Here is a 12,902-nt window from a genome sequence, read left to right on the forward strand (position 1 = left end):
AATGCAAACATTTTTCAGTTTGCATGAAGATCGCGCACTTCAACCCCTTGCCCTACGATTTATTTTACGGTTTTAGTGATCAGAACTTTAATATAGTTCGTATAATTTCCTTCAATAGCTGTATTATAGCAAAACCAAAGTAGAATTCGATTTTTTAAGTTGTTTAAAGGAAATTAGTAGCATACATAATTATTTAGACTCTGTTCAGAATCTTCATCATGAGTCAGACATGATATTGTAGGGGATGCGGTTAAATCAGAATAACTTGTTTATGAATGGACCAAACGAGTTCAATTTCTCTGTAATGCTCGAAGGATTAGTTTAGTAAATGACGTCTAATAATCAGGTTGAAAAAATGCAATTTGATGTGTTTTGTAAACTCGTATACATTATATACGTTCTGAAAATTTCATTGAAATTGGTTAATTGGTTTACGAATTATAAACGATCAAACGTGGTGAAAATTGCAATTTTTCTTAATTTACACTTTTGACGAAGACGTCGTCCAAGAATCTTTTCTAAGCTTCATTTTATACTTAATAACCAGCCGAATGATTAATTTCTACTAGAAAATTTTTAGAACATCAGCTGTTGAAAGTTGTGAGCTAATCGTCAGCAGATGTGTTGGGTAAAATACAATTTTTGTCTAAATGAGAAAATAAAAAATTATTTTTCGAACACAGACGCGATGTAATTGGAATTGCTGGTACAGTGAAATCGCGGTAAACGAGTTCTTTGATTGGGAAATACCGGCAGGAGTATGATCGATGTATAGCAGGTAATGCGAGATAATGAATATCGCACCGAATCTATCATATAAAATTGTTTGTCGTCGAGTGAGAGTCTTTTATCGTCGATTTATCGTGCCAGCGTCGTCGTAGCGCGTGGCCTTTGTGAGCTTCGGGTTTAATACCCCGTTTAATTAGCGCGTTACATATTTCCGCTGCGTTTAATTAAATATATTTATTCGTTGCGCGATTCTGTCGGGAAAGGTGGTGGAATGATAAAATCGCGACAACGGAATTCGAAATTGCATTCTAGGCGATTAACACTAAACTGCTGGTCACGAGATCGGTTTCAAATTTTGCAACTCATTATCATGATTAATGATTCTATAAATTAGCCTGACCACGCATAATAAAAATTCTGCACAGTTCATATAAATTTTACCTGGTCATTTTCGTAATTCAAAACATATCAATGGCTCTCTTAATAAAAATTTCACAATATGTACGACATGAAAATAATGGTGCAAAATTTATGTAAATTTAATCCTGTCATTGTCATAATTTAAAACATATGAATGGCTCTCAATAACAATTTCATGTCATAGAAATATCATATAGAAATATTATATAAAACGTTATAAAAATTGTGCAAAATCTACATAAACGTAATCTTGTCATTCTCATAATTCAAAACACATCAGTGGTCCTTAAAAAAACGTCATGATATACAAATCTGATATCAAAATAAAAATTGTGCAAAATCCACATAATGTCATTTTCATAATTTAAAATATACCGGTGACTCTTAAACAAAATTTCATTTCATATAAATATGCATAAAAATGTCATATAAATCGTTATAAAAATTTTGCAAAATCTACATAAACGTGATCTTGTCATTCTCATAATTCAAAACACAATAGAGTGGTCCTTAAAAATACGTCATGATATACAAATCTGATATCAAAATAAAAATTGTGCAAAATCCACATAATGTCATTTTCATAATTTAAAATATACCGGTGACTCTTAAACAAAATTTCATTTCATATAAATATGCATAAAAATGTCATATAAATCGTTATAAAAATTTTGCAAAATCTACATAAACGTGATCTTGTCATTCTCATAATTAAAAACACATCAACAATATATAGATCTCGCATCAAAATAAAATTAGTGTAAAATCTGTAAAATGTCATTTTCATAATTTAAAATATTGGCTGTAAACGCTCGGTAGGTAACGTTAATCGAGACTCGTCTATCGAGAAACGATATCAATTACTTGTAAGGCGCTCTCGCGATTCTCGGGCAAGTGAAACCCATTGTTGCCCATTTTTGCCCATTTTTGCCATTGCAAAAATTCGTCCGATTCCGCGACGTACAAAGCCGGTTAAGCGGAAGTGGTGGTCGATACAGCATCGCGCGTTGCATCCTCACTAAGTAAGTGCCAGTTAACGTTTGCATGTGTGCGCACCGGAAACGGAGAGGAGCTGGTTCGATTTGGGAAACGCAAAGCCGGTAATCATCGGAGCCGCAAACCGTCATAATCGCGTGTCGATTGCCGATGCTCCTGAACGGAATTCCGGAATTCGCTGGACCGGTACAGGCTCGAGACGATCTCCTTTGCCTAGTCCAGGCTTTAATCACCGTGGCCCTTAATTATCTTGGACAGGAAATTAATTGGGAGTCGGGAAAAATGAGGAACCCGGTGGGAAATACTTCTGCAATTGGATAAAGACCCAGGAGTGGGGAGAGGAGTTTTAAACAGGGACCAAAAATAACAATTATTATAAAATTTTCTACGATGAAAATCATTAATAAAAAGTTATATAATGTACACAAAACATAAAGAGAAAAATTCGACGAACAGAATGATTTAAAAATATCGATTTTTATACTTTTTGGTTAAAAGTAACAATTATTAGTGTCCAAAAAATTGAATCCTCCTCGATAACTGTTATCGATGTAGGAAAACTGTTTCGCTTGCTCGAAGCAGTTAGAAAGAGAAATGTATTTCTATCGCTTATAAGTTATCGATGTGATCGAATTTATTTTCACTTGTTCACGATAATCATTGATGAGAAAATTCATTTTCGTTGCTTCTTTATTGAGTTGTCTACTATTTTTCGGATGGAGCAAGCCTGTGAAATTCATTGCGGTTTCGTGCAACAAGACAAGTCAACAGACCATAAGAACAATACAAAATCGTTTGTTTGTCACATTAAATTTTGATTGTAGCGATTAATTTTACAAATAAAAAATTTATGAAATAATTGACTGTCTACCATTCGAAAGTTGTACTTTTAATAATAACTATTACAAATTGCCTCCATCAATAAAACTGTTATAAGCAATCGAAATGAACTTCCCTCATTGATAACTGTTATCAGTAGACTGCGGATCTTTATGCATTTATAAAGAAACTGGTTGGGTAAAATATAAAACAGCAAAACATTTAAAAAATTCAAAAGTGTTGTATTGTTACTTTTAATATAACAAACTCGTTATGCGATGAAATCAATTTTCATGTTATTCCTGCTGCCCACAATCAACGCGACACACTATTATTTTGCATAAAGATCCGCAGTCTAATTATAAAAGACTAAATATAAAATTACTCGAATTGATTAATGGCAATATTGAAATTATACAGCCGAATAAAACAGTAGGAGATGAATACGTCTCTTCTGCAACAGAAGCTACCAAATTTTCTTCTCGATGGTGGAAACGTACCAGTGTACGCACCAGGTTTCACGTAACAGAATTAATTAATGGCAATATTGAAATATAGTGTGATACGCGTACGCGAACAAATGAATTTAGCCACGTCCCAAAAGTAGTTCTTCCGCAGGAAAACAGCGTCAGCTCGACAAAACGCGAGCGCAGGGCAAGCTCGAGCTTATGGCAGCCGAGCTGCGTGCGTGCACGCGTAATTACTAGGTTCTTGGCTGACATAGTTGGCTCTCTTTGCCTGTGATTCGCCGTTGGGATCGGCAGCACGCATAATTAACGCGATACGGAACACAAGACCCGGTGCCTGTATTTCGGAATAGTGGATCGTTTGAAATATGCAGTGGACGCCGCAAGCCCCTCTGCAATTAGTCAGCCTGTAATCTCATCTCGGGCTGTTGCGGAGACAACACTACTGTTACGGTCCCCTAATTTCGCCTAATTTCGATTCGAGAATTTCGATCACTCTCGCGCCCGCGCGTCGAACACCGTATCTCTCGTTTTCCACCGCATCTTTATTCCCCATTCTCTTTATTTGATATTCCCGGTCGGTCGACTGTCAGCGATCGTGTTTGCGGCTGACGAGGGAAATCCGCCAGATGTTGAATTAGTTTCGAAACAATAATAGTCGCGCGAAGCTATAAGGCTCGACCTATCACAGCGTAACAGCGAACACGTTAACGACGAATTAATCGAAACACTTTCCAGCTGAGCTGTTGACAGTACTGCCCCTGGCAGCAACCTGCTCTCCCGATCAATATCGTCGACGGAATTTCCACGTTAACCAGAACTGCTGCTCGAGTCCACGTAATTTTTTGGAATTTTTTTCTGAGATAAATGCCAAATCGATCACGTTTTGCAGGCACCATCGTCGATTTTGTTCTAAATTAAATATGTTACGGTCCATGTGAAATTAGGGGGGGTTTGAGTCATCATTTTGTCGGTTTCGAATTTGTCTAGAAATGGCAGGCTTGCGAGAATTTCAATTTTTTCGCCAATATGTTCAAAAATTTTTATCCTTTTGAGGAGTGGAACAAGTCGCAAGCAGTGTTGGGCATTAATCGATTAAAATTTTAATCGTGATTGATTGATTAATGTATACGATTAAAACAAGAAATCGTCGAATAAATCGGCGATTGATTCAATCGATTGATGAAGAGTTAATCGTCAATCGTTGATTAAATGAAGAAATCGTCGAATAAATCGGCGATTGATTCAATCGATTGATGAAGTTAATCGTCAATCGTTGATTACATGAAGAAATCGTCGAATAAATCGGCGATTGATTCAATCGATTGATGAAGAGTTAATCGTCAATCGTTGATTAAATGAAGAAATCGTCGAATAAATCGGCGATTGATTCAATCGATTGATGAAGTTAATCGTCAATCGTTGATTAAATGAAGAAATCGTCGAATAAATCGGCGATTGATTCAATCGATTGATGAAGAGTTAATCGTCAATCGTTGATTAAATGAAGAAATCGTCGAATAAATCGGCGATTGATTCAATCGATTGATGAAGAGTTAATCGTCAATCGTTGATTAAATGAAGAAATCGTCGAATAAATCGGCGAATAAATCGGCGATTGATTCAATCGATTGATGAAGAGTTAATCGTCAATCGTTGATTAAATGAAGAAATCGTCGAATAAATCGGCGATTGATTCAATCGATTGATGAAGTTAATCGTCAATCGTTGATTAAATGAAGAAATCGTCGAATAAATCGGCGATTGATTCAATTGATTAATTTAATCGTCGATCGTTGATTAAAAAAAGGAATCGTCGAAAACAAACATAAAAGCACGTAAACAGAATTTGTATTATGGACCAAATGACAATACACCTAAACACAGTTTACATTTTTTTCAGTATTCATACAGTACCGATTACGTATTTCATCTCGAAATTTCAGCAATAATCATTAAACAATTATCCGATTGACGATTAATAATCGTTAATCGCAATTAACGACTAAAGTAGAAATTTAATCGTTAACCGCAATTAACGACCAAACTAGGAGATCAATTGTTAGTTGCGATTAACGATTGAAGTAGAAATTTAGTCGTCAATCGTTGATTAATTTTTTGCCCAACACTGGTCGCAACGAAAAAAAAACTGTTGACCTCTCGCCTTGAGATTAATTTGGTAGTTTGCTCATAGTAATTTTTATTTTTTCATTTATTAAAGCGAGATAATTAAAGCGCCCATTAAAAATTATTACAAGCCGCAGAATAGGTGTGTTTTGAAGTAACCCGCTCGTTAAACGGAGTGTGTTAGTTCCGAGAGCGGTTTAATTAACAAAACTAATTTAAGCGTCCAGCAAAGGAAAAGCTCTGGGAGAATTGGATAGCGGTCGGAAATGTAGTTCGTTGAAATGGGGTTTGCTGGTTCGATTTTCGAAAAAGCCTGTGGCGACGGTTACTCGATTTGATCGCGTTTTGAAATTCTCTGGAGTCCGGGGGCAGAAAAGGGACGATCTATCAATGTTCCCGCAAGGAGAAGCTGATCAACCGGAAAGCCGCTGCCACGAGACGCGCTATCGATCCATGTTCAGGTTAATACTGGCATTAGCTAAAATAAAATTTATCGAGGAAAGGGCCGCCGCGGTAGAATCATTTTCCGATAACGCTCGGCCCTGAACCTTCCCGTGGAATATTTACGCGGCTGTTTTCTTCTCGATCATGCTCCACGCTTTCAGGGACAAGCGCCGGTGGACATTGAAACTGCGCTGCTTCATCGATATCTTTTTATTTAAAGATATTTCACACTGGAACTAGCAAGCTACAATTTTTCCTTACCGAACCGGGAAACGTATCTCCACGAAACTTTACACACACTTTCTCACAGGTCCAAATTGTATTTTCAAATTTTTTCACATCGGTATCATCAAAATTATAATTGTTATTAAATATTATTCAGTGGTCATTCACTGGTTATTCACGTCTCCTTCTTCGGGGAATAACTATCACAATTTCGACGATAGCGGGATAGGAAAAATCATGGACGCGGGCCAAAGGTGCCCAAATATTTCCACAAAGTTTCCCAGGGCTGTGTCTATCGGGCCCCGCACGAAAAATTCCCGAGTCCCACTAGGCGCCGCAGTAGTATAGGTCCGCGTGTGGTCAGACCGTACGGTGAAGCTTGTCTGCTTTATCACGATTTTTCAAGGGTTTCCGACAATCCGAGAAAAAAATGTTTCCCACAAAAGTTGTACAGTATTTGAACATCTACAAACATCTGTATATAAAATTTCGAAAAGAAATTTTTTCGGACAGAAAATGAAGATCATTTTGATTTTTTAAATATTAAGATGCATTTTGGATTTCGTGATATAGTATTCTATCTGGTGGGGTAAGACGAATTCAACAATCTGCTATATCATGTCCACGAGTCCATAAATAACGCTAAAATATTATTTTCTGAAATCCACCAGAAGATCGCCACTTGTTGCTGAATTATGCGAGCGTTCGCCCGATGGGAGACGATATGGACACCGTTATTTAAACTCCGCGCGTCCTAGAAAACAATAGTCCGATAAATGCTCGAGGAATCTAGTCTCGGATACTGTGCGATGGTTCGTTGTTTGACACATTGTGTACAGGGCTCCGTACAAGAACGTTTGCGCAAGTTTTGAGGAACCGGAGAGGGCTTAGGAACATTTTCCTAAGTTTCCCCGAATAACGCTCGACGACCGAAAGTTTTCGCAGCAAGAGCTTCCCGGCTACCTTCGTGCACCTATACCTCGCCGCTCCAGACGACACGAAAGCGTAATTTCACTTGGAAACGTTCGCAAACAAGTTTACAGAGCCTCGAGGGCCGATGACGATGCTCGCTCGCTCGCTCGCTCGCTCGCTCGCTCGCTTGCCTATTAATCGCGCTCAGCTAATTTCCCGAGATCGACCTTGAGCCCCCATGGCGATCTACTTTTCATGCAGATCGTAGATCCATTGGTCACACCGATATCCCTGATGTAACATTTTATCCATTCAAATACGAAATTCAGTAATTAATCGACAATTTTGATACTTCGGGTCTGGATCGACCCGGGCACCGCCGCCGAAGGGTTAGAAATATTCGTTGGAAAGTAGAAAGCAATGACAGCGAAACTGGTCGACCTGCAATTTTACTTGGGAAGCTCTGAGTCGACAAAATGAAATTTGATCTTTAGAATTGTAATGCTTTAGTAATAAATAATAATTTATGATACTATATATAAATAATAATAAACTAAAATTGTAGATCCATTGGTCACGCCGATATCCCTGATGTAACATTTTATCCATTCAAATACGAAATTCAGTAATTAATCGACGATTTTGATACTTCGGGTCTGGATCGACCCGGGCACCGCCGTCGAAGGGTTAGAAATATTCGGCAGTGGAGTGGGTAGGCACTGGACAGTGATCGCACAGGCGACCCAGGACAGTAAATGAGAATTTACTATGGTTGCCTTTCCAGAGCTGGAATAAATGAAAATCATGCTAAATCCTGTCGTATTTTATATCGTAGCATTTTTTCAAAATTTTCATAAGTGCGTAAAGGTCTACTATAAATAATAAGAAACTGAAATTAATGATAATTTGTAATTATAGTCTATCCAGCTTGTAAATCAATCAAATTTCCATTCGCATTAATATTTGTACGCAAAGTATTTTTCGCAAGACATTTTGTAGTTATTTTTAAAAAATCGTTCGCTATGCAAAATTGCACAAAGGTGCGTCGAATGAAAAAATCAATCAAAATCTGTGACGTACGTCCAAGAAATTCGCACTGGAAAGTTCTCCCTTGTAAACAGCACACTTGATCGGTCCCGCGCGTTAATCGGGTCGAAAACAATCCAATTTGTTTACCGTGAATTTAACGGAGCTTATGGGGTCGACCCTCGTCGAACAATGAGGCATCTCTCCCCACCACGCGAGTGTATTTGCCACTGCGAAATTATTCACAATGAGGGACACGCGTGGAAATACCTGGTACAGTTTTCCGCCAATCACGATTAGCCTAAACGGTTCTCCGATTCAGGTAGAAGTTGCATCGACATAGTCCTCCGTCGACCTTCGTGCCGCGTGTGTCTTGTGTATAGTGTTCTTCTGCTTCTGTCGCCATTGGATTATATTTATCTGCGAGGTACTTTATCTGTGTAAATTATCCTTAATCTTACCAAATTTTTATCTAACGAGGAGAGAGGGAAATAGATACATTAAGTTGGCAATTTTTAGAAAATGTCTGACGATGAACTGTTTTAATTTGAACTGTTGTAATTTCGTGAAAAAAGATCGTACGAACATAAACTTAGGCTTATTTTATAGCTCGAACCTTCTACTTTCACATACCATCACTAATTTTCCCATGAAAAATTCTTCTATCGTCTAACAGGCGGGGAAGTGGAGGCACTAACTTTGCAATTTTTAAAAAATGTTTGACGATGTTTGGGCTGCTATAATTTCGTGGAAAAAAATCGTAGGTCGGTAAATTTAAGCTTATTTCAAAGCTTGAAGTGTCTACTTTCACCGACGATACCTAATTTCTGCATAAAAATTTTTTCCACTTTCCGACAGGTGGGAGAGTGGAGACATTAAATTTGCAATTTTTTAAAAATGTTTGACGATGTTTGGGCTGCTATAATTTCGTGGAAAAAAATCATAGGTCGATAAACTTAGGCTTATTTCAAAGCTTGAAGCTTCTACTTTCACCCACTATACCTAATTTCTGCATAAAAATTTTTTCCACTTTCCGACAGGTGGGAAGGTGGAGACATTAAATTTGCAATTTTTTAAAAATGTTTGACGATGTTTGGGCTGCTATAATTCCGTGGAAAAAAATCGCAGGTCGATAAACTTAGGCTTATTTCAAAGCTTGAAGCTTCTACTTTAACTGACTATACTTAATTTGAGCATAAAAAACTTTTCCACTTTCTGATAAGTGGGGAAACGAGAACACCGAATTTGCAATTTTTAGGAAATTGTTAATCATATTTAAATTCTTGTAATTTCGTTAAAAAAAATAGTGCAACATTAACAGATTCGATTTTCCTTGGTGTTTCAGTATGCGGGGACATCCATGGCCAATTCTACGACCTGATGAAGTTATTCGAGGTGGGCGGACCACCCTCCTCGACGAAGTATCTCTTCCTCGGCGATTACGTAGACAGGGGTTATTTCAGTATCGAGGTAAGTTCATTGTTCAACTTTCGGCTGCTCGGTTGGCCTACAATGATCGGCGAGAAATGACACGGCATAGTCGTTTACCACCCGCGATCTAAATCGCATCGTTTGGTCGATGATTCTCCTCAATTTTGTAAATACATAAATAAATAAATACCAGACGAAGACTGTACAAGGCCAGCGGATCGTTTCCTGCATTCCGCAATTTATTCTAATTGCGTTTTAATTGTCATTCAATTTGCTTCTCGTGGTACATAAACATCCAAGCGCAATATTTCAACAAGCTCCATTTAAAAATGAATATTTAGACAAATAATTACGTCGCTTGGGGAAAATATGGTTCGCAAAAGTAATATAATAACGTTGCAAATGTTAATTGAATAAATTCATGAGCGCTTTCGTGTTCAGAAAAGGTACAAACGAGAAAAAAAAACCTGAAAGCTTCCGTCGAAATCGAAAAAAGCTCTCGCGCAACTCGCGTGTTTGTCTTCCGTTAATTTCCTCCCTTGTTTCCATTGTTATTTAAAAAAGGGGGGGATAGGCCACAAAGTTTCGTCGACAATAGCGCTTCTGTTCACGGAGACGCATAAAAATTGAAAAGCTAGCCCGAAAGCGCCGAGTACACAGAAATATACGAGAGAGGAATCGACGAATCCCGGGCCCGGCTAATTACCGAGGCTACTAATTAGCGATTCGCTCGGTTAATCATCAATTAATGCTCTCCTCGTTTATCTTCCATCGCCGCCGGAGCTGCGCCTCGCGGGAAGCTTCCGAACTTGTGGAACGTTTACGGGACCTTTGAGATGGGAGACGCGTGTCCCATGCAACGGGTGTCCCAGAAATATGCGCGAATTTAAACGTCAGAATTCAAACGGTTTTTCACAACGTTCTTGTCACAATTCCAGAGTTCTACCTTTTGTTAATTTCTTACAGCTGTAAATTTTGTTTGTTTTTACTCCACGTTCTTTCAAGCCCTCCTTCCAGCCTCCTTTTATTTATAATATTTTTAAAAATTGCCCGACACTTCGATTCTTTCTGTGGAACAACACTCATCTCCAGTGCTAAATGTACATTAAAAAATGTTTTTACTCCACATTTTTTCGAGCCCTCCTTCTAGCCTCCTTTTATTTATAGTATTTTTAAAAATTGCTCGATACTTCGATTCTTTCTGTGGGAACAACGATCATCTTCAGGGCTAAATGTACGTTAAAAAATGTTTGTTGGAAGTCGTTTGAAAATGGTGGAGACCCTAAGAGACAGTTCAGACGGTTTAAAAACTGTTGCAGTATTTTCTGTGTCTCGCAGTTGAATTGACAATTTTTATTTTGCGTGGAAGTCCGTTTAACAAGTCATTCGGTTTTGGATTTCTGAATTTTCGTAAATATTATTGTATATTTGACAAATATTTCGGTACACATAACGCAAATATATTGGATTTCGAAGGATGGGTTATCGATGTATATAAAGATCTCGAAAACATTTTTCAAAAACGTGTTTCCACTGTGGGTGGAAGCTCTGGAAATCTTTTTCGACCTGGTAGTTTAGACCTGACAGTTTAGATGTTTTAAATGGTGCTGTAATATTTTCAATTAATGCAGACAATTTTTATTTTGCACTAGAGCTTTTGCCCGCGGCTTCGCTCGCATAGAAAACCGTTTAATGCCCTCGGAAATTGATATTGTTTCTCCATAAAACCTTTTAACCCCCCATTCACCCCTATAGAGTTTTAATTTTATGTTATGCCGCCATCTTAGATTTCAAACCCCCTTTTCACCCCTTAGGGGATCAATTTTTTAAAATGCCGAAACAGGTGTTTGATTAATTCTACTAAAGAGCATTAAGACCACGTGTATGAAGTAAATCCGACCACGAACAAAATATTCCTCATACAAACGTTACAACCCCTTTTCACCCCCATGGAGGTTGAATTTCTAAATATCCTTTCTTATCCCTTGTGTAGATCATAAAGGAAACCTCTGTGCAAAATTTCAGCTTTCTGGGTACAAGGGTTTAGCCTGGGCGTTAGTCGGTGAGTGAGTGAGTCAGCACTGCATTTTTATATAATAGAGATGAAAATAACAATCTAATACGTTCTTGGGTTTCACAAATATTATTCTATTTGACAAATATTTTGGTAAAGATGCCTGGCAAATATTTTAGATTTTGAAGAAAGGGGGTTGTCGGTGTATAAAAAAATTTCAAAAACATTTCTGAAACTCTGTGGATGGAAGCTCTGGCAATCTTCTTCGCGTAGCAAAGGACACGGGTCCTCGTCGAAGGGTTCGAAGGTAGTTCAGGTTCGAAGGACCTGGTTGAAGAAGAGCAGGAATTGTAGGAAGGATGAAGAGAGAGAGAGAGAGAGTGAGAGCCAGCCAGGGGCGAGCGGCTGCGAGCTCTCTCGCCTCGGCTCGGCTCGCCGATCGATACTCTCTATCCGCAATATGCTTCGCCGGATTCTTCGAGGCTGGCGAGGAGAGATTCGCCGGGATTTCTCCGTGGAACGTGCACGCGTTCCGCGAGGATTTTCATTTTCTGAGTGAAACGACGAGGCAAGGCGAGGCGCAGAATCCGGAAGAAATGAAGAGGACCGAAGGGAACCGAACTCTCCCTGCCTCTGGAAAGATGGGATTATGAGCGAATTGCTGCGGGAAAGACGAAGCCGAGTGGAATGTTTAGATTACAAACACCCGGGGAACCGAAGATGGAGAGATAGGAATCACCCGGAAAAATGGATGAACGCTCGCGCGACGCTCCCACTTTTACCAGATCCTTCGGGATACACTGGTGGAACAGTGGGAATTTGTTTTTTTAAAGACTCGATTCTCTTCTGCCGAGTCTTCAAATCTCGAGCGAGGTCTACTGAAAATTACACAAGCTAGTATTTCTCGAATTTATTGAACACTCAAGTGAAACAGTAAAAATTTATATTTTATTCTATTTACATACACAGTCTACAAGCTGAAATCTTTGGGAAGGTCTCTAGGAATTTTCAATTTTTTATTCACATTGTATTTTGGGAGTCGTAACATTGTTTTCGAATTTTTCTTACCCTTAATATTTGGGGCGAGGTCTCTCGTGAAATTTCAATTTTGGATCGAAGTCGTAAATTATAGAAATACATTTTTTCCACCCTCAATAATTTGCCCACAGTCGTGAAAAAAATATATAAAACGCAGGACATCGATTCGAGTATTTTCATATTTTTTTTCATCCCTGTATCTTAATAAACAACCGAGTAAAAAAATGACAAAGTTACGGGTGTTCATACAAATG

The 12,902-nt window shown here is 38.3% G+C and overlaps 1 protein-coding gene across 7 annotated transcripts in view; it reads left to right on the forward strand.

Moving 5' to 3' along the window:
* Positions 1–12,902, forward strand: part of LOC143216891 (uncharacterized) — a 138,002-nt gene that overhangs the window by 46,452 nt on the left and 78,648 nt on the right. For all 7 annotated transcript variants that reach the window (XM_076440456.1, XM_076440451.1, XM_076440452.1 and 4 more), the window contains one exon: positions 9,511–9,635. In XM_076440456.1, the coding sequence (XP_076296571.1) occupies positions 9,511–9,635 (125 nt within the window). The remainder of the gene's footprint in view (positions 1–9,510; positions 9,636–12,902) is intronic.

The sequence above is a fragment of the Lasioglossum baleicum genome, chromosome 16, assembly GCF_051020765.1.
Source record: "Lasioglossum baleicum chromosome 16, iyLasBale1, whole genome shotgun sequence".
NCBI lineage: Eukaryota > Metazoa > Arthropoda > Insecta > Hymenoptera > Halictidae > Lasioglossum > Lasioglossum baleicum.